Source organism: Tursiops truncatus, chromosome 1, assembly GCF_011762595.2.
Source record: "Tursiops truncatus isolate mTurTru1 chromosome 1, mTurTru1.mat.Y, whole genome shotgun sequence".
NCBI classification, from domain to species: Eukaryota; Metazoa; Chordata; class Mammalia; order Artiodactyla; family Delphinidae; genus Tursiops; species Tursiops truncatus.
The window spans coordinates 63,596,540-63,615,627 of record NC_047034.1 but is presented as its reverse complement, the minus strand read 5'-3'; the positions used below and the strand labels follow the sequence as shown (position 1 = coordinate 63,615,627).

The following is a 19,088-nucleotide window of genomic DNA, read 5'->3' as shown; positions in this document are numbered from 1 at the left end:
GGACTAGAGGGCCTAACTGAGGCCTGTATTCGCTATCGAAGATCTGTGGATCCCCGAAGCGGTGCGGTCTAGTTCCCGAAGAGCTGGACCCCGGTGAGCGGGCGGCGTGGGCGAGGATGGGTGCGGCCACCACACGGGCAGGGCTCGCCTCCGGATCTTCGCAAAACTAACAACATTAGTTAGGGAAATAGGCTCTAACATCCCTAAATCCCTTCACTTGGCGACTGTAGCAACCTGAGACACTGAGCGCCCCGCACACCCTAGACGCAGCCAGAACGCACCCATCCCAGCCTTGCAGCCCGGCTCTGGTGCCCTGCCCCTTGTCCGCACGCGCCCTGCAAACCCGTGTCCCCGCCCTCACCCCAGAGCCCCTAGAAGCAAGCTACGGTGGCTCTGCTGGGGATAAATTATTACCGTGCTACCGTGCTGCAAACTCAGCCCGAGAAGTATGAACTGGCTGGGACAGTTTAGGAAGGCGGCCACGAGGGCCTTTGCAGAAAGGAACAGATAAATGCATTTGGGAGTAAGAGAGGTAAATCTGTGGACCACGGTGAGGAGGAAGAAAATGCAGTCTCTGCCTCAAGACCAGCGGCCCAGAAGCAATACTCAGCTCTGACACCCAGAGCCCCGCCTCCAGGGCGTGGCCTCGCGCTGCCCCGGGAGAGGGCGGGGACTACTCCGGGCCACGCCCCACTCTTCAGGAGGCCAAGGGTGCCGCACCTACAGTTCCGCTGCGCACTGCGTTCTGCACCAGCCGAGCGAAGGTGATCCGGGTGAGTCCCCGCACCTGCGGGCAGCGAGGAGCGTGGGCCTCGGAGGCATTTCAGCTCCTGCGCTGGGCACCGCCCATATCTCGGCCATCCCAAGCTGAATAGGGACTCGCTCTCTCTCTCCCTTCTTGTCTGTAGGTTTCTTTCTACCTTCCCATCCCCTTTGCCCTCCATCCTCCCCATGATGTAGTGGGTTTGGAGCGTCTAAGCTGGGCCGGCCACGCTATCTGAAACTCAGGGAAATTCTCAAGGTCAACCCTTCCTCAGTTACTTCCTTTTCTCTCCTCCTCTCCCTGGGCTGTGCGGACGCCGGGCTCCTTCTTTCTGCCTCCCAGAGCCCACCTGACCTTGCCAACTGCATCTCTGGTGCACAGGAGGGGCGGGCAGGGCACTGCAGGGACAGCTGGCAGTGCAGGCCTGATCGGTAACACAGGTTTTTAAAGTGGCCTGCGAGCGCTGCGCCAGCTGCGGATGTGCATGTGTTGCTAGGGACATTCCGGGAGGGCCTCCCAGGGAATTGTGTTTGTTTTCCTCCGGTTTCATAGAAACGTTTGTCGTATGTTTGAATTGGAACCTACGAGTGGGTCATTTCCTACGGCTGCCTTAGAGCAGGAGAGGAGGCGGAATCTTCGTTGAGGTTGATTTCAGAGAATTTCCCTCATCTGGTGTTGCTGCAGGGAGCGCTAGGGCCACAGCGGTGGGGCAGCTGCGGGGCGGTGGAAGGGGCTGGAGGCTGGTTGGTAAGTCATTCTCCGAAGTTCTGGCTTCTGCTGTCACTTTCCTTGGGAGTCACGAGTTTACCGCTACATTGTAGCTTAGGGGACAAGTGAGTGTGGAAAGGGAGGTAAAAGGAAAGCAGAGACAGGAGGGTGGGTAGGAAAAGAACTACGGGCTTGCGGCTTTAATCCGCTAACTGGAGAAAGGGAGATCTGGAGGGAAGGACAGTTACTGCTCTGCAGATATATGGCTCTTTGCAGGTGCTGTAGACCTGGGCGTGGTCATGTGGAATTGCCGCAGATCTTCGATTCCTCTGTCGGTGGAAGCAAGGGCATCTCTTGGGAGATCTGTAGATCGCTGGGAGCCTACAGTTTCTGGGAAGCACCCAAGGTTATTGGTCAAAATTACAGACTATGTTTAGGTCAACGAATTCAGTGTTGAGAGCATAGTATCTGAGTCAGGGGATCAAGAACGTTTATTCTCACGGGAGTTAAATTTAACAGAGTTAAATAAGTTTACATCTAAAACCCAAACAAATACTTTCAGCTGGGGAAGACGTTCTGTAAAGCTTCCCTCCTGCCAGTGTTACAGAAATAGAAAACTTTGTCAAGTGAATCCCCCCGCAAATGATGTTACTACATATAAAACAGAGGTACTGTGTAGAGGTACTGTGCCCAGCCATAGAAACGGCACTGCAGGGGACTCCTTAGATTAAGGAACAAAACTGGAGAAGGGCAGCCTTCCCCCTTATTTAGACTTAATCCTGCCAGTTTAGAGTTCTGCAGAGACACAGTCCATGAAGGGGAGCCTCTTAACCTGGAGGATAGCAAAGACACTGAACCTATGTGGAGAAATCTGGAATGAAGTGAATGACAAATCAATGTGTCAAAGAGTAATTTAGTGCCTACTGCACAGCTAGCAATATTTAAATATATTCTTCCCTATATTTCTATTTAAATATTCTGAATCTGTATTCAGATCACCCTTGCCAACCACAATGGACCATGAACCATTTAGCGTTTTTTAAAGCAATATGTGTTTAAAAGAATATACTGCTACGGTTTTTACAACTGGTTTCATTAATACTACTTATGAGTATACCATCCTTCTGAAAAAGAAGAATTCAGCAGTTACCAGGTAGTTTACTGCTATGTAAAATAGAATTTTTGCGTTTCCCTCGCTCTCTCTTACACTGTCTATGTGCCTATCTTCCTATGGGGAAGTTGTACTACCTTCCAAATACATTTGCAAATACCTTTAAGGAGTTCAGCGTTTAGAATCATCCGTCCCATGTTACTCTATGAGTTCCTTCTAGAGTCGACCCATTTATTAACTGGAACATGTGTTCTAATACTTTGGTGACTTAGTTCACTCTTTTTAATTTAATAGTGTTATTTTATTTCTCCAGCCTAAGAAATGTGAATGATTGTGACACAACTTCATTCTAAGTACAGACAGGCCTGAAGAGTTAGACCCCTGTTTCAGGCAGGAACCTGCAGCCTATGCAGTTCCTTCATTCAGAATGGCTGGTAGCCTGGTGGGGACTTGTTCAGCAGCTGCTAAGAAGTCACTGCATACAGTCCACCCACATTTCTTGTGATGGAAAATCCAAATGGTGTCCATGTGACTCATTAGAGATTTTTCTTTTCCTCTTTGGGAAGTCAGGGCTTAGTTTCACTCTGCCCCTCAGTTCCTATATAATGCCAGTTAAGGGACAGGTTGTATGGAAATCGTGATGTAAAAATGAAGTGCCAATTTTTGTGTTGCTTTGCCCTTTGCAAACCCGAATGCCCGAAAGTTTGGAGGATTTTTTTCCCCTGTAATCTCTCCTCCTGTCATACTGCAGTGCTGACACTCATTAAAAAGGAAAAAAAAAAAAAGTTCCTTTTTGGACCTTTTCCAAGTTTTTTTCTTCTTCCAATTAGAAAGCTCTCAGGCTTTAATCAGTCACAGACTTGGAGTAAATTATTAGCTTTCTGTTCTCGTTAATATATTTTATGCTCAGGAGAGGGTCCGGAGAGGTAGAAAAGTTTCAAAAGAGGTCAAGTGTGGTCAAACTTGCTCCCCAACCTCATTGAGAGACAATACAGCCAAGGGTTGAGAGCATAACTGTGGAGCCAGACTGCCTGGCTGTGTGTGAATCCAGGCTTTCTCTGTTATAGCTGCGTGTCCCTGGGCAGATTACTAAACCTCTCTGATGTTCAGTTTCTTCATCTGTAAAATGGAGTAATAATATATCATAGGGATGCTGTGAGGGCTTAAATGAGTTAATATTGATGAACTACTTAGTGTTTGACACATATTAAGTAATATATGTGCTAATAATGTGTTATTAATAATCATTGATTTCTCCTACCACTCTTCCTCTAGGTTATACCACTACCCTTCAGCCAACACTGGTCTCCTTTTCATCCTTATACAAGTAAACCCCTTTCCTGTCTCCGTGCCTGTGTACTTGCTGTTTTCTCTACCTGTGTGCTCACTCTCACATCACTGTTACATCCTTCAGAGCCCTTAGCTCAATCTGTTACCTTCCTGTTTCATGATCCTCCTAAGTTGTCTCCCTCCATTTGACTCTGTATTCTGGAAGGTCAGGACCTTCTTTCTCAGTCTTGTTCACTATTGTAGCCCTGCACTGCACGTGGTACCCAGCATTCAGTAGGGGATACATCAGGAAAGGAATCATTCTAAGGCACTACTGAGGAAGGTGGTAGATGTGGACTTAAAGTGAGCATTCCATTTAGGTGAAACACTTTGTCCTGCATTGACTTTGTCAGATCAGCTCCCTTGAATGAATTGTTACAAGATTTTTATTTTCTTCTGCATCCCATAACTTCTCCCCATTCTCTTCCCTGTCCTCTGAGATTGGTGCCTTCAGACTATAGGAAATGTCCTGCAGCCTGTCCCTGGGATCACAGCTCCCTGGAGGCTGGGCTCCAGATGGTCCAGCGTGGCTCAGGGCTTTTAGGTCAGCACATCAAGGAACTCTCACCCATACGGCCTTTTGGGTCAAGAGTCTGTTTGGGAAAGTTTGTCATCCTACAAACAGGGGAACCTAGGATTTGTTCTGTCTTACAATCTACTATTCTTAGATTCCTGAAGAGCTGAATTACCAGTTTTTCCCAGGGGAGACTCAGTTAAGCATATGTGTCTAGTGCCTTTTCGCACAGAAGTCAGACTCCAGAGAAGAAAAGAGCAGGTTATTTGCTTATTTGGCCTTAACAAAGTTTATTTGTGTCAGTGCAGGCTCATCCCACGTAACCAGGAAACGTTCACTTGGACTTGAGCATCAAGCTGGTCCTTCCCTCCCTCCTCCCGCTCTCAGCCAGTGCAGTAATGTAGTTGTCCTCAGCACTGACAGTTCACGAGAGTGTTGGAATTAAAATGACATGTGGAACTTGAATATTTTATATTCCAAGCTGTGGCCACTTAACTATAAAATTGAATATATTTGAATTTATAGGACATTTATCTCTTAAGAAGACAGATCTTCCATCCCCCTAACTTGTAGTGTGCTTCCACTTTCCAAGTGTTCTGCCAGCAACACTGATGAGGAATTAAAGAATATGAGAAACCGGGAAAGACCCACTTTATTACCTGCCTCTGCTGTTTGCCTCACTTGAGTTAATATTCAAGGCTGGACAAATAATGGCCTGCCTATTCAACTAACTTTTCATTTTTAGCCCTTGGAGTGATATTTACTGAATATGCAAAACAATTGTGGGGAATAGTTATTTTTCTTCACATGGTTATTATTCCTTCTCTCAACTGTCCATGTACTCTTTTTTTAATTATTTTAAATAAATTTATTTATTTTATTTATTTGTTTTTGACTGCATTGGGTCTTCCTTGCTGCGCGCAGGCTTTCTCTAGTTGCGGCGAGCAGGGGCTACTCTTCGTTGTGGTGCGTGGTCTTCTCGTTGCGGTGGCTTCTCTTGTTGCGGGGCACGGGCTCCAGGTGCGCGGGCCTCGGTAGTTGTGGCTCGTGGGCTCTAGAGCGCAGGCTCAGTAGTTGTGGCTCACAGGCTCTAGAGCGCAGGCTCAGTAGTTGTGGCTCACAGGCTCTAGAGCGCAGGCTCAGTAGTTGTGGCTCACAGGCTCTAGAGCGCAGGCTCAGTAGTTGTGGCTCACAGGCTCTAGAACGCAGGCTCAGTAGTTGTGGCGCACAAGCTTAGTTGCCCTGCGGCATGTGGGATCTTCCTGGACCAGGGCTCGAACCCATGTCCCCTGCATTGGCAGGTGGATTCTTAACCACTGTGCCACCAGGGTAGCCCCCGTGTACTCTTTTTAAAATCTCACTGCCATTTGAGACTTTGACACTCAAACAGATTTTATCATCTGTGTACTGTAGAAGTGACCAGACTGGCGTTCTGAAAATGTAGGATGGACCCAAAGAAATTCTGTGACTCTCCTTTTTTTCTCTCCCATCATGGAAACAGGGAATTACTTTTGTGCTGCTTGCCTCTAGGATCTCAAGTTTCTCCATTTAGCTTTTTTTTTTACATCTTTATTAGAGTATAATTGCTTTACAATAGTGTGTTAGTTTCTGCTTTATAACAAAGTGAATCAGTTATACATATAATGTTCCCATACCTCTTCCATTTAGCTTTATATGGGCTCAGCTGCCTTGCCTAGAAATAATTTTGAGGACTATTCCTTTGTAGATACATTTGGAGGCAGAAACGAGGCTGGACAGCTACCTCATTAAAAGAGTACAGGCTGAGTAGACCCCTAGCACAACCTCAGAGTTTTTGGAACCTCCCAGTGTTGGGGACTCATGGTGGTCCATTTGATGTGATCAGATGAAGCCCTGTAAGTTACCATCCTTGTATTATTCTCATGAAAATGCCATGTAAAAGAAAGGACCGGGGCTTCCCTGGTGGCAAAGTGGTGAAGAATCCGCCTGCCAATGCAGGGGACATGGGTTCGAGCCCTGTCTGGGAAGATCCCACATGCCCTGGAGCCACTAAGCCTGTGCGCCACAACTACTGAGCCTGCGCTCTAGAGCCTGTGAGCTACAACTACTGAGCCCACGTGGCACAACTACTGAAGCCTGCACACCTAGAGCCCGTGCTCTGCAACAGGAGACGCCACCGCAATGAGAAGCCTGCGCACTGCAAGGGAGAGTAGCACCCGCTCGCCGCAGCTAGAGAAAGCCTCACGCAGCAATGAAGACCAAACACAGTTAAAAATAAATAAATAAAATAGCTAAATTTTTAAAATAAAATAAAATGAAGGACCATATAAAAGGAAGATTGGATTAATAATACAGCAGCCAAATACGTATTTTAATGAAACATTGGGGAATGGCTCCAAGTCAGTCTATAAGTGCTTTAGCATTGTCCCATTCCTGATGCATTAAAAAAAAAAAAAAAAAGACTGCTGAGAAATTGCAGTACAGTTGGAGGGGAGCAATCTTGCAAATGGAAGTAAGGGTTACCATTGTCCACACTGGTTTTTATTTGTTTGAGGGCAAAGAGAGAGCTGAAAGTTGAAATCCTCTCTCCCTTAAGACATTTGATAGATTTTCATTTAGGAGAAGATAAGTTGTAACTTCATGGCTCAGAAGTCATAAATTATTTGAGGCCCGTGCCCAACTGATAAAGCCTACCTTTTGCTCCATTTGTGCAGTGTTGATTGTGTCCTGGGGAATTTCTATTGGCAGCTAAGATGGAGTGGAGTAAATAAGTGAAGGAGAGCTTTACCCCAGGAGTATTCCGTTGAATGTAGTTCAGGAAGTTCTCTGAGTCACCCTTTTGTAACTGAAGGAACCCCTGCCCCAGTGAGATAAGGCAAGTGGTGGCAGAAGCAGGAATTGGAGGAAAAGTTGAGCGAAGTATAAGCGCTGGAGTAGTTATGCTTCCAGGTGAATCTGTCAGTCACATTCCTATAGGAGAGTACCTTAGCCAAATATCATAATGAAACTCCATGTGGCTAACTCAGGCACTGGAATAGAGCATACCTCCTAGGGGTGAGACCAACACTGCCTCATTTGAAGTCCAAGCTTGATCACTCTAAAGTAAGACTTTACAATGGTGCCTTGTAGCTTTTTAAAAATCCACTGGGGGGCTTCCCTAGTGGCACAGTGGTTGAGAGTCCACCTGCCGATGCAGGGGACACGGGTTTGTGCCCCGGTCTGGGAAGATCCCACATGCCGCGGAGCGGCTGGGCCTGTGAGCCATGGCCGCTGAGCCTGCGCATCCGGAGCTTGTGCTCCGCAACGGGAGAGGCCACAGCAGTGAGAGGCCCGCGTACCGCAAAATAAACAAACAAACAAAACATTCCCAAAAGGATCTCTATCGTTAAATAAGTGACACGAATTTCCTAAATAAAAAGAAAAACTAATTCCTTTTAAACCTTCGACTTAATGTTCTCTCAACTGAACTATTTTGACTCAAGCCTGCCAGGAAACAGTTAACTAGGAACATACACCTCTGTAGTTACTAATAAGTGAAGACAGAACAGAAACACTTCTGTCCTATCTCTGCCTCTCCCCAACCCTTTTAGTTTCATTTTCTTGGGGGGTTGGGGGGATTTGTACACAGTTTCTGATCGTTGGTATGAAGGAAAAATCTGGAATTGGGTATTTGTTTACTTATTTGCCTGCTTCCCCCAGTAAAACACGAGCTTCCTGAGGGCAGGGACCAAAGTCTGGCTTGTTCACCTCATCCCCAGCATGGGCCCACTGAGTAGCACATAGTAGGCACTCAATAAACTTGAACAAGTAAATGAATGTGTGCTCAGCCCCATGCGGGGATAAGCATGTCTGGCTACAGGGAGGGTCTGCATGACTGCAGTTTGCTGATTTCCATAGTCTGTACTAGAAGACTGCTTCCTTCTGAATACTCCTGCCCTTCAGATAATAGATTATAACATGGCTGGCTATTAAGAGTTCAAAAAGGAGGGGAATATATGTAGTTCTAAGCTTTGTTTGCTATTTTAAAATGATAATTCTAAATTATAAATTCTTAAATGTATCTCATCATCATGTATTCGAAACATCCGCTTTTATCACTGAATCAGGGCAGAGACAGTTAACGGAACATTAGCACACATAGTATAACCTGATATATAACATTTATTGAGTACTTACTATGTGACAGGCATCCTGATGGGTGTTTAGAGACAGTGTCCCCATTTAATCTTTACAACAACTATATGGTGTGGGGTAGGTGCCGTGATTATCTCCAATTAACAAGTGAGGAAACCAAGGATGCTTGAAAGACGTTGAGTAATTTTCCCGAGGACACACAGCTAGGAATATGAGATCCAGGTTCTAAACCCAGACAATGTGATTCCAAAACTTACCTGCAAGGCTGTCTCTATAGTGCACATAGTGGATAAGTGACAGGATTCAAGCTAAAAATCAGGTCCGATTCTTTGGTTCCTTTGTAACATACTGTCTATTCCTCCTGTCTCCTCAATTACTAATTATTGTCAGGCCATTTTTTTACATAACTTTTTTGGTATATATTTGCTTATTTTGCACATTATAGAAAGGTACAAAGGAAAATCTATAATTCAGCCATCTGGAAATAGCTATGCTTATGATTTTGATATTTTCTTCTTTAATTTTTTTCTATTATTGAGAAAACTAGATATACTCTTTGTTTTCTTTTTTTAATTTAACATGCTGTATATTAAGTCTGTTTCACCATCTTTAATGTTTCACCATTTTTAATGGTTATATACTATTCTGTTTTACAGATATATTATTTATTTAATTAGTCCTCTTTGTTTGGACATCTATACCATTTCTGTTTTTGCTGTTATAAATAGTGCTGAAGTGAATGTCTTTGAACCAACTCTGTTTGCCTTCCTGATTATTACCCCAGGATAGATTCCCAGTAGAATTAATGAGCAAAAGGTTATGAACAATGTAAAGTATATTGCCTGCCACCAGGCTGTCCTCCAGGTGGTTCTGGTTTACACTTCTCCCAGCAGCGTGTAATACTACCAAGTAACTAAATAAATTTTTATTTGTACAAATCATAAATTTTAATCTTTACAGCTGGTGTGCAACTAACCTCGGAAACTGCGTGATAATTAACAAGTGCTCTTATACAACAAAGTGAGTTACAAAGTAATCTATACCAGTCATGAAAGTTCAGCTCCAAAAGGACCACTGGACTGCTGTGTGTCTATCACCATGTAGAAGGCAAACTCTAGGGCAGAGTTCCCACCCCCAAGAACCTTATCTTGTTGGGTGGATATAGGGGTTGCCAGTGACACAGAGCAGGTATGTAATCAACAAACTATAGTGTGCAGTCCGAATGTGTGCTCATGTCAGAAAGAGGTTGTGTTGCACGTATCAGCTTCTCAAGCCTGTGCTCTGGGAGCTATCGGCTAGCTGCGGATCGGCCCAACCTCGGGCGTGGCTGGAGCTGCCTGGAACGTGGCTGCTGTGAGCCGAGGTGCCTCCCCTTTCGCCAGTGTACGCACCCACACCCACGACGGGGCGGGAGCGTGCATCTCTTTGCCCTCAGAAAATAAGATTTCAGCAAATGACAAAGTTTTTTTTGAACCCTAAGTGAATTAAACTGATTCTTTCCTTAAAGGACAAGACTTAAGCGTTTTGCAGTCCCTACTGGATTTATGTTTTCAGCAGCTGTAGCGACAGAGCTTTTCTCTGTGTTCTGATCTCCTCTTTCTCCAGGAATTCATACATCCAGTTGCTTCCAGTGTTTCAGTAGAGGCTTTGGGAGGGAAAAAGGAAACTGACATGGGTTAGGCACACACTTTATGCCAGGCACTGTGCAGAGCAGAGGAGGCATTCTGAAAGCAACCTGGACTTACAGCTTGCTTCATTTATTCCACAGCTTTCTATAAGCACACACTCTGTGCTTGGCACGGGGGATGCCAGACACACACGGTCCCTCCCTCACGGGAGCTTAGTATCTGATGCAATTGGCTGCTCTCTCTGTTCTAGCCCTGATCACACCAGCTGGGAAGTGCTGGCTACAATGGCCTGTGAAGCAGGGCTCCTCACGTGGTGAAAGTGCAAGGAGGTGTGTGTGGGGGGCGCTGAACAGGCTTGGCTCCAGCACCTATGCAGGTGTGTCCAGGGCTCCTGCAGGGAGAGCCTTAGGGAGGGCCGCCTCTCTCCTCCCGCCCCTAGTACGCTCACTGTTTCCTGACCAATTACACTGTCCTTTGCACACTACCCATTTTAGCATCGGACTCTGGGTCTCCCTTACTGTAAATCCTCTGTCCTTCAAAGGTCTTGTTCCTGGCTCTGCTTGCCCTCACCTAGATTCTTTTCCCCTCAGTACCTATCACCATAGCAAAGTGTCAAGAGAGTCACTTTACTAGGGTGTGACTGCCTAAGAGTGTAACCTCCCGGGTTGCATTTATACTTTGGAAGAGGAGGTCAGTAGTAAACATTAATTTCTAATTGCAGGTTTTTAAGCGGTTGCCTTTCTGAGTGTTCATTGCCTGCAACAGAAACATCTACTCCAAAGATACTTCTCTGTCCTGCCACCTAGCTTCTCCTACCCAAATCCTTACAGGCCAGAAAAACAGAGGCCAGTGACCGAGCCACCGAATATGTTTTGCCTGGGCTAGCTGGAGTATTTGGGGAAGAATTCTAAAACCTGCTCTGGTCTTAGCTCTGCCCTCATCTCTCTACCTGAGCCTCCATTTCCTTTTCTGTAAAATGGAGCTTATGGGATTTGGGGGGAGATGAAAAATGAGCTGAAAAGTCTGCACCAACACAAGGTGACCCCAGGCTGTGTGAGAGCCTAGTCGCCTGTCTAAAGGTGAGGTCTGAACAGACTTTCAACTTGCACACTTTGACCTAAACCAGATATGCTTAATTGTATCGTTCTTAAACAGGTGGCTTTTGACAAAGTTAGAGACAGCTCCATTTTCAGTTGCCTGTTTGGCCCAGATGGGTTGAACTCCAGGGATATCAGGTAGTCATATTTATTTATTTTCAAAGAGGTGTTCAGTATTCACCCCATATTTTTGTTTTAATAACTACTACCAAAGCTTCCTCCCCAAGCTGATTTTCTAAACTCTGGAAAGGACTAATTCTAAAAGAGAATGAGGGCAGGGAAGCTTGGAAGGCAGCCAAAGACTCCTTGCTCTCCACAGCCACACAAGATGGCCCAGGAGAGGCTGACCTGGAGGTGATTCCCATGCTGAGTCCTGGGGATGGCCCTTTCCAGTGTGTGTGTCCCCTGTCCCGGAGGAGGGAATGCTGGGTGCCTCTCCACAAGCAGCTCCAGGTAAAGAAAGAATATGGCAGGGGAAACTAACGGGAATTATTGTGAAACATGGTTGGGGATGGGCAGGTTTTAGGATTTTGGTTCCAAATGTTATTTTGCAGACCTAAGGGAAGCTTACTTTTAAAGAACTGACCTGTTTGCTGGCCCCAAATTCCACACTGAGAAAGATTCTGTGATCCCAATGTCAGTTCAGCTCTAAATCATCAAGTGGGATTGAAAGGGGACATTGGAACTGAATTGGAACCTAAATTTGAATCCCAAATCGGATACTTTCTCTTTTAGACCTTGGGAATATTACTTAACCTCTGGGTGCTCTTTGGAAAATAGGGATATTAGCATCTTGTTGGGTTGTTTGTGAGGATGGCTAAAACATTTTGGAGCAGGGTAACCTTCCCAGGCTTTCAGGAGAGATTGCAGCCAAACAGTTTTAGGGGTGGAATTTTTTTTTCTTTGGCCACGCCATGTGGCATGCGGGATCTTAGTTCCCTGACCAGGGATCGAACCTGTGTCCCCTGCAGTGGGATCGCGGAGTCCTAACTACTGGACCACCAGGGAATTCCCAGGGATGGAAATTTTAAACACACAGGAGCTGTTGGCCTGTGGCAGCCATACACGTGATGGGACAGCAGCTAAGGATCTCTGGAAGCATTGTAGCTATTTCTCTGTGTCCTGCCGTGCTCTGACCCTTCAGACATCTGGTGATCAGTGCTCAGAGAGACTGGAGGGCAGCACTAACTTACTCTGAATTTATTAGGGCTTCTTCCCACCCAGCAGGTTTTCCTCTCCTTGATCTCCAGTCTGTTTCTTTCCTTCTTTCTTCTTTCCTCCTGGAGCAGGACAAGAGCTAAAAGAGCTGAAATTGCTGAACACTGAAAAATGCTGATATGAGCTTTTTCTCCAAACATTTCATATGAAATTTTTCAAACATGCAGAAAAGTTGGAAGAATTGTATAGTGAACATCCATATAGCTACCACCCAGGTTCTAGCATTAATATTTTGCTGTATTAGCTTGCATCATCATTTTTTGATGCATTTCAAAATAAGCTGCATTGCAGACACTAGAACACATCATGGGGTTAGTTTTGAAGCATTAATTTGATGAAGAATCTGGGTTCTCCAAGAGCTGCCCAGAGCCTTGCTCTGGCTTTCAAAGAACTATAACTGATCCCTTCCCTACCAGTGTGATATTTCTGCTGCTGTACCAGCACGTGTCTCAGGATCCAAGGGAGGCCCTAGGGTTCCTGCCCTGAGTGTCCCCGATGCCAACAGACATACAAGCGAAAAACTTGGAATCACTGTGTACTTACTGACTATATCCTGTTTCTTTCTCTTTCCCTCTCTCTTTCTTTCTCTCTCTCTCTCTCTCTGTCTCTCTCTCTCTGTGTAACTTAGTATATCTTTTAGCATTTTGCCTTGCTAAGTATTTTTTTAAATTGTGGTTTTTAGTGGCCAGACCATCCAATAGCAATGACTACTGCAGTGGTTTAGATAAATCTCATACATGCGATGTTGATCAAAAGAACTCAGGCGCAAAAGAGAATATACAATGTGATCGTGAACTTTTCTGTGTGTATATTGCAGACTTGAATCATTTTTTAATTCTGTTGGGTGGTATACAGTAATATCGGTATACAGTAATATCTCTACCTCTTAGAACCACCAGATCGCTCACGCCTCTTTTTGATCTGTAGGGATATGTTTGCTGGTAACAAAACATCCCACTCTTGAGGCCTCCTGCAGCTTGGAGCCCACAGTGCCAGGTGGCGGCCTAATGTGTTCTTTCTCCCACAGAGTCAGGATGGCTGTCCTCTCTAAGGAATATGGTTTCGTGATTCTAACTGGTGCTGCCAGCTTCCTAATGGTAACTCATCTAGCCATCAACGTTTCCAAGGCCCGCAAGAAGTACAAAGTGGAGGTGAGTGGGAACACAGCGGTGCCTCTGTGGGTTCGTCGCGGCAAGAACTTGTTTTCAGTTGTGGAGGGAAAGGTGAGGTGCTAGTGGTCAGTGGTGGCAGTTTCCGGCCTGTTCCTATTAGAAATTCTGCACCTGTCTGGCAGGAGGAAGCCGAGAAATATGGGGCCCTTCTGGAGAGTCATTTCCATCTTGTTTTACTTTTGTCTCTTCTGTAAAAAGACCAGGTGTGCTTTTGGCTGGAGCTCTTTGCTAGGAAGACAGTTATTTTCTAAAGGGGGTTAAATAGGAAATTCCCGGGCTGTCCAGTGGTTAGGACTCTGCGTTTTCACTGCCAAGGGCCCAGGTTCGATCCCTGTTTAGGGAACTAAGATCCCACAAGCTGCACAGCGAGGCCAAAAAAAAAAACAGGGGTTGGAGGGGGTTAAATAGCAGTTGTTTCCTGGTGTGCCACTTTAAAATGATGTCTTCTGGTGATTTTCCTGTTTCCCAAGTAGAAACGAAGCACATGGTGCTGAGTTAGCCTGTGTCTGGACATCAGACATAGGGAGGAGGTCTGTTGAATGCTTCCTTTAGCTCTAGCTGATCTAGAAGGGATAATTACTGAAGCTGTCCCTGGTGAGCAATTTTAAATGTCTACTTCTTTTGAGCAATTTCTAATTAGAGCTCCTTTTAAAGTTTTCATGTCTAGTTTATTATTTTGATGGACACATTAAAACTCTCACACACTCAGTTTCTGTTCCCCCATTAAGGGGAACCATAAAAGGATGTGGTATTTGCTGACTCTTGGGAAGGAGCTATTTCCCAATGGCATCCTTGTAATACATCCCAAAGCCACCCGTGATGGCATAACGTCAACAAAAACCCTGAATTCGGCACAAGCTGCCTCTATCCCTTGAATGGCACAGACATATATTCTCGTCGCTGGATATTAATAGACACAGATTGAATCTGCCTCTGAGAATGAGGCCTCTGTCACCACATGCATGTAAGCAGAAACTGAATGATCATCTTACCAAGGTTATGGCAGAAGATGCTTTGGGATACATTATCTTTAAGGTGGATTTTAACTCTCAACACTGAATGCTACACTTGACCATTTGATCACACACACTTTGTTTTAACAGTATCCTACAATGTATAGCACTGACCCTGAAAACGGACACCTCTTCAACTGCATTCAGCGGGCCCACCAGAACACGTGAGTGCTGGCCCTGCCCGGCCCCCAAGACATCTGCAGAGCGGGTGTTTTCTGTACAACACCTCAACCCTTGGTACTCTGTTTGCTGAGTAATAGCAACGATGATGATCATGAATACTCATTAAAAGTATCATTACAAATGTATAAGTGAACAGATTAAATATTAAGCAAAATTAAGAGTTGTTAGGATGGTGGGATTCTAGATAACCTTTTCTTTTTTTCTTCCATTTCTTTTATTTTTAATTGAAGTAAAATTGATTTACAATGTTGTTAATTTCTGCTGTACAGCCAAATGATTCAGTTATATATATTCTTTTTTGATATTCTTTTCCATTATAGTTTATTACAGCATATTGAATATAGTTCCCTGTGCTATACAGTAGGACCTTGTTGTTTATCCATTCTATATATAATAGCTTGCACCTGCTAAACCCAAACTCCCACTGCATCCCTCCCCCAATGCCCTTTTCAAATATGAATTTAATGCTGCATTACTCTTCTGCGGTATTTGCAGCAAGTTCACTCTAAACTGATACTGAATCTCTCAGCCTAGGGGGTGAGAGGCTTTGAGCTCTGCAAGGAAATCTACTCTAATTCGCCTCATCAGTTTGTTAGATTTGAGGTCTTTGACTCACTGTGTTCTGAGTTACCTCTAATCTAATCCCAAGCAGAGCAAAAGAAGGTGGATCTTAGTGGTCAGGCCTTCCGCCTCTGGTCAATGTTTATTTTTATTCTCAAGTTTCTAACTTGGCAAGTAAGAATGTAAAGGGTTCTTAGTTTTACGTAGACATACTTATATAGAGCACTTAAAAGGAAAAAAAAACTTTTTTTTTATCTATTCCAGGTTGGAAGTGTACCCTCCCTTCTTATTTTTTCTAGCTGTCGGAGGTGTTTACCACCCAGTAAGTTTTTCCGGGGAGGGGGTTCATCTAATTAGATTGAATAGATTTAATTCACTGAGCCATTCAGGAGGGAAGAGGAAATGAAAATTTAATGAACATCTTCAATGTCTATGCACCATGTATTTAAAAGAATTTCAGTTACTTCTTACAAAGTTCCTTAAAGTAGGTAGCATTTTTCCCGTTTTTTTACAGATAAGGAGAAACCTCTTGGATACTATGTAACTTTCTCAAGATCAAATAGCTACAGAGTAGATGAATCAGAATTTGAACCCAGGTCTCTCTGATCCTAGGAGGTTCATGTCCATTGAGTTTTCCTTTGCCACATTATTCATGCAACGAACATTTCCTGGACACCGGAAGTTACTGCAGTGAACAAAACAGGCAAAGACTCCTGGTTTCGTGGAGCTGACTCTTAGTTGGGGGTCGCAGACAAAAAGCAATTCAAGGACATCGTGTAGCATGTTAGAAGGTGATGCGCCCCACAGAGGAAGCAAAAGCAGGGGTGGTGGAAAGGGAGTGCCTGGGGACTGGGGGGGACAGTGCTGAGTGGGACAGTCAGGAGGAGCGCCTTGTTGCGAAGGTGACACTTAAGCAGTAGGTGAGGGAGCAGGTGCTGCAGATGTCTCCAGACACCTCCAGGCAGGAGACGAGCAAGGGCGAGGCCCTGGGGCAGGAGCCTGGCCGGTCTGTGTGGTGCACAGTGAGTAGGGCGGCTTCAGTGGTGAGCAGGAGGCGAGGGCTGGAGGTGAGGGTGGACCTCGGGGCCTTGTGGGCCGCTAAGGCCCTTGTGAGCCTTAGGTTTGGTCTGCACTACACCTTATCTAAATAAAGCAAGTTTATCTGAGCCTGATTAGTTGCCATTGGGGTCTTGCCTTACACAGAAAGTGTTTCCTTTCCAGGGCCCAGGTTTCCCCTCCACTGAGTTCAGACCGGAGTGCTGGCACCCCACATTTCTGGTTCTGAGACTTTCAGAAGCCTCTGGTCTGTACCTGAATGGCCTTGTGCTTTTTTTGTCAGCTGCCAGAATGGCACATCTATAGTTCATGACCTCAAAGTCTTGTATTTGTTTCAAAGAAAAGTCTGCTACTCTCTTAGAGAAGATATTTCTTTCCTGTGCCTCTAGAGAGCCCCAATCCTAGCAAGTAACTAGGCTAGCTGGTCTAAACAGACTAGCTGGTCTCTCTAGGTGTCACCTGATGTCCACCCCAGCCCCATTGCTGTCCCACTCCCCTAGATCCCATTCCTTGTGCTTAGTTCTTGGAAATACTCTAAGACTACTCTGAAGACAAGCACCTGATATTGTTCCCGGGTTGACGGTAATTATGCGACTTTAAAGAGAGACCAGGCAGAAACTACAGAGCTTCTAGATAGTGACTTGTGTGCCTGGGGGTTTATTTATAGTTGTTTCATTCTCCTACTGATACTTAACTTCCATTAAATCATCAAAAAAAAACCAAATAAAAATCATAAAGTAGGAACCTCACCCCCACTGATGCCACTGCTAAATTGAAAAGACAGTTGGGGACAGTGACGCACAGTGACTCACGTCCTCACACACCCTCTCTCTTCCTCTCCCGTCTCCTTTAGACCAAATGGGTTCGTCACCCCAGCAGGGTGTCCAAATGGAAGGATTTCCCATCTTGCATGAGTTTTCACTCTCTCTTCCCAAGGGTGTTGGGAATGGGGAGACTTTCCCCTCCAACACCACATGTTCTGGGATTCACAACATGACACACTCCCCCGACTGTTTCTAGTGGAGCCCCATGCCTATGCGTGGGCCGCAGCACAGCCCCTCAGAGCCCTCCCAGGGGGGACCTGGCTGAGACGAAGCAGCACACAGCTGTGGAGTGCACAGTCCATCTCCTGTCCGCAGGGCTCCTCCCCTAGTCCTGCCTTTCAGTCGGTTTCCTCTCCTGGCTTACTCTGTGACCCCCAGGCCTGCCTCTCCTTCCCCTGCGCTCTAGCACATTGAGTCCCCTGGGGCAGGCCGGGAGGTTCCTCCCATCCCACCTACCTAGGAGAAGGCCAGCAATCACCTCCCAGGTCTCTGAGCAGTTCATAGAAGGATCACAGTGCTTTGATTTTCCTGACTGAAACAACTTCATTCTACCCTGACTTTGGTAGGGAGTATTTTACTATATCCATGAAACTGTTAACTTTTTGTTAAAACATTGTGTAATCAATCCTAGATGTTAATAAAATTCTGCCTGTTTCTTTCATGCAAATAACTAACGGAGCCCTTTTATTTTAGCGTGTAGTTTCTGGCTTGGGCTTGGCCTGGATTGTTGGACGAGTTCTTTATGCTTATGGCTATTACACAGGAGGTAAGGACATATTGACATCTGTCAAGGAAACAAATTTAGAATCTTATACTACTATATTATCCTGTTTAGCAGGGCTTTAAGAAAAGGGAAAGTAACTTGATATTTAGGTGAAAGATCTGTTATCTTCTTTCTTTTTATTAACCTTTGAATAGTAACAAAGCGCATTTTGCATTTTCAGTGTGTCAATTGCTGTTCTAAGAACCTTGCATATGCTGTTTAGCCTTACAACAATTCTATGACATAGATAATATTATTTTATAGATGAGGAAACTGAGGCTGAGAAAGATTAAGACTCTAGATCACAGAGCTACTAAGTGTAAACTGGAAAGTCAGGATTCAAACCCAGGCAGTCTGAGCCCAGATGCCCTGCTCCTAATCAGTGCTATAAATGGTGTGCCTGAGAGAAGGGGGAAGAGATTCTTCTGGCTGTCCTTACCTCTTGGGAGAGGGAAAACTCCAAAAGATCCTGGAGCAAAGGTGCTCTAATTATTATCCCATAATGTGTTTTAAAGTTCAATACTGTTGTGGCACACGACTTTGCGTACAGTATCTGCCATACTGACAGCTTAGGCTGAAGAGCTGGTTGACCTCCTAAGACTAGATGGTCTAACGTACAGCTCCAGGTGCCTTGACAGAATGGCTGGTGGATGTTGACAGCATTGTCACTGTGGAACACCCCCAGTAACTTCTGCTCTTTCCTCTTTTTTAGAACCTAGAAAGCGGAAACGGGGAGCCCTGAGCTTCATCGCCCTCATTGGCCTGATGGGCACCTCTGTGTGCTCTGCTTTCCAGCATCTTGGTTGGGTTAGAACTGGCTTGAGCAGTGGGTGCAAAAGCTGCCATTAAAGAGTTATAGGGTGTTTCGAAACTCTCATTCATTTTGAGTGACTTTTATTTTCAGTGACTTTTTTTTTCCCCTAAATAAAAACTTACCTGGCGTCAGCCTCATACCTAACCCTGACTCTATCACTTATTTTTTTTTGAGTCTTTATCTAAAATATAAGTAGCCTGTTCCTAGTAGATGAGAGAGGG

At 45.2% G+C, this 19,088-nt stretch overlaps 1 protein-coding gene across 3 annotated transcripts; it reads left to right on the top strand.

Annotated features, from left to right (window-relative positions):
* Positions 1–625: 625 nt before the first annotated feature.
* On the top strand, positions 626–19,011 carry MGST3 (microsomal glutathione S-transferase 3). 3 transcript variants are annotated; one of them, XM_004326009.4, is made up of 6 exons: positions 626–773; positions 13,509–13,632; positions 14,757–14,830; positions 15,675–15,732; positions 17,984–18,056; positions 18,766–19,011. In XM_004326009.4, the coding sequence occupies exons 2-6, from the start codon at positions 13,516–13,518 to the stop codon at positions 18,900–18,902; spliced, it is 459 nt and encodes a 152-aa protein (XP_004326057.1). In that variant the 5' UTR covers positions 626–773; positions 13,509–13,515; the 3' UTR covers positions 18,903–19,011. The 3 variants fall into 3 exon arrangements, with proteins under 3 accessions (XP_004326057.1, XP_019787421.1, XP_019787404.1); XM_019931862.3 differs by having other exon boundaries at positions 772–904; XM_019931845.3 differs by lacking the exon at positions 626–773 and adding an exon at positions 11,583–11,716.
* Positions 19,012–19,088: the final 77 nt, after the last annotated feature.